Source organism: Entamoeba histolytica, genomic scaffold (assembly GCF_000208925.1).
Source record: "Entamoeba histolytica HM-1:IMSS scf_1104750518611 genomic scaffold, whole genome shotgun sequence".
Taxonomy (NCBI): Eukaryota; Evosea; order Mastigamoebida; family Endamoebidae; genus Entamoeba; species Entamoeba histolytica.
In genome coordinates this window covers 131,442-134,460 of record NW_001914877.1, presented here as the reverse complement: position 1 = coordinate 134,460, position 3,019 = coordinate 131,442, and the positions used below count along the sequence as shown (strand labels likewise).

The window sequence follows — 3,019 nt, the reverse complement described above, 5'->3', positions numbered from 1 at the left end:
TATATTAAATACATCATATCTTCTTTATTATTTATCTTTCTTTTCTTTTTATTATTTCATATATTACATTATTATTCATTCATTTATTATTCATATTTCATTTATTAAATAAAATGAAAATGAAATTGTAAAATATCAATTAAATATTCATGAATAATAATTTATTAATATTTAATAATTTTTTTAATAAATAATAAAGTAACAATAATGATATATTCAATATATTCTTTATTTGATTTGTTCAATATTACATTATTCTATTTCATTATCATTTCATTGTCTTCATTATTTTATTTCATTTATTATTTCATATTCATTTATTATTTTTAAAACTCAAATAAACAATAATATTGATATTCATTCATCATATTCATTTAATATAATAAATATACACAACATTTCAGAATAAATAATGAATAATTAACATTGAAAATATTGAATTATTCAATATTTTGTTCAACATAAAATCAATAAAACATATATTTTGATAATATATAAATGAAATATTAAAGAAATATACAATACTCAAGAATTAATAAAAAAGAAATAAAAAGAATGAATAAATGAATATAATTTTGATAAATAATAGAAGAAAGAAATATAAAAACAACGAAAAACAAATAATATAAAAAGAATATAAATATAAAAGAATAAAAAGAAGGTAGAAGAAGAATATAAAAGTAATAAAAGAAAATGGATAATAAAGAAAAGAAGAAATAAAAAGTGTATTTTTAATGTAAAAATTAGAAATATTCAATAAAAGTGTCTAATTTAATGATGTAAAATAATTAATATTATTTTATTGTTGAAAATATTTTACTCTTTTTATGTTTATTATTTATATGTATAACTTCATCATGATGTTTATTATATAATCAATCATATGTGTTATGTTATTATAACATATAATAAGTAATAAAATATAAATGAAAATGATATGAATATAGATATAGAATATAAAACAAAAGAATAACAAGAATAAATGATAAATAAATATAGAAATGATAATCAATGACATAATAATAAAATCAAAGTATAAAAGATAAAATTAATATTAATATAAATCAAAAGAGAATAAATATAAAATGAAAATAGATATAAATGATAATAATATAAAAATGAAAAGATGAATAAACAAATACATCTAGATAGAAAAGAATAACAAGAAGAAAATCTAAATAATATAAACATAAAAAACATAAAAAATAAGAAGAATATAATAATATATAGATAATAAGAAGAATACAATGATATAAATAATATAAACAGAGAAATAAATATATAAAAATACTATAGATAAATAACATATAAATAAAAGAATATAAATAATAAAATAATTAAATACGATTCATCAAATCATCTATTTCATTAATATTTCATACAGAATATAAATGATAATAAAATATAAACATAAATATTTATATATTCTGTATTTATCATTTTTTTATTTTTTTATTTTTTTATTTATTTTAGGAGCAAAATATAATAAATGGAAAAATCTATTGATGCAAATTATTTTGCATCTTTTTTCATTTTTGTAAATTATTTAGATGCATTTTTTCTTTGCTAATTTTCGTACCCATAAATATTTATTGTAATGGATTTATTTCATCATTTGATGATATATTGAATAAATCAATTATTCTCATTAGTTTCTTTTTCTTTTAGTTTTTTAGTGTATTATTATTTCAACTAACCATTCACAATAAAGAAAATAATAAATTAATTCTTCACAAAGTAATTGAGAGTTGAATGTATAAATATAATCTTTCATTATTAATTACTTAATACAATAATTGAAAGAATATTAGGATATTATTCATTAACAATTGTTATAAACTGTATCTAAAACATTAAAATTTATGTACAATATCCATATTAATGATTTGAAGAATATACAGTTTATAGTTTGCCGAGTAAAACATATGTTGACATAATCATATAACTAAAACAAATAATTTTATATTCTAACTATTATAAACTCGTGAATTCAAAGAATATATAAAAACACAGAGATTTAGTTGGTAAGACTCACAGCTAAAAGTATATTTTTCAAAGATATAAAACAACTCTTTGTTATAATGAATGTATCAACACTTATTCAATCACTATACCTTAACAGTAAATTAATTATGATTTTTATCAATAATTAAATATAAAAATACTACTATTCCTAATGTTGCAACGTCAAATATTAATTAGAGTATTATCAATACTTTGGTTTATCAGATTATATTTCATCATTTGTTTCTCAAATATAATACAACCAAAATAGAAAAACATATGGAGAATGAATCAAATGAAGAAGAAGAAGAGATGCAAATTGAGAAAAAGAAGATAGAGAAGTTCTTTTCTCAAAAATAAAAGTCATTGATAAATTTTTGTTTTTTGGTTGATAGAACTTGATAAATCATAAAAAGAACATGGCAACTATCACTCTCCAAATAGGAAATCAACAAATAACTACAACATACAAAACAATTAGAAATGATATTGGACTAATTATTAATGAAATGATTGGAAAGAATGATAAGGAAGTTGAGGAGTTTTATCAGAAAGAAATGAATATCATGAAAGAAATTGGAGAGAAAATCAAAGCAACAAAGGATGGATATGAATATTTGATAAAACAAGTTGAATTAATAGAAGATGCACACTACAATGTCATCACACATTGTTATGATGATAATTACCAAATGAATGAACGTGGAAAAAGAAGTATTGTTTGTTCAATAAAATATTTTATATAAAACACAAGAAAATAAGAAAATAGGAAAGTATCAAGAAATGTTACACTGACATTATCAGCACAATGATAATGTACTGCATCCACATTGACTGTATCATTGAAAATCTCTAATTCACTTCTTTTTAAATAAACAACACAAAGAATAATAATAATAAACAAAAAGAACTTGAAAAAAAGAAATGAGTGTATTTATTGAAACAAGTCTTGGGAATGTTGTGATTGACCTATTCACAGAAGACAATCCAGTAGGATGTTATAATTTCATTAAGT

General features: G+C 18.4%; 1 protein-coding gene across 1 annotated transcript; it reads left to right on the top strand.

Annotated features, from left to right (window-relative positions):
• Nucleotides 1–2,423: 2,423 nt before the first annotated feature.
• On the top strand, nt 2,424–2,750 carry EHI_155790 (uncharacterized protein; the record flags this gene model as incomplete). The annotated part of the gene is made up of 1 exon (XM_001913462.1): nt 2,424–2,750. One exon carries the CDS (start codon nt 2,424–2,426, stop codon nt 2,748–2,750), a length of 327 nt encoding a protein of 108 aa, XP_001913497.1.
• Nucleotides 2,751–3,019: the final 269 nt, after the last annotated feature.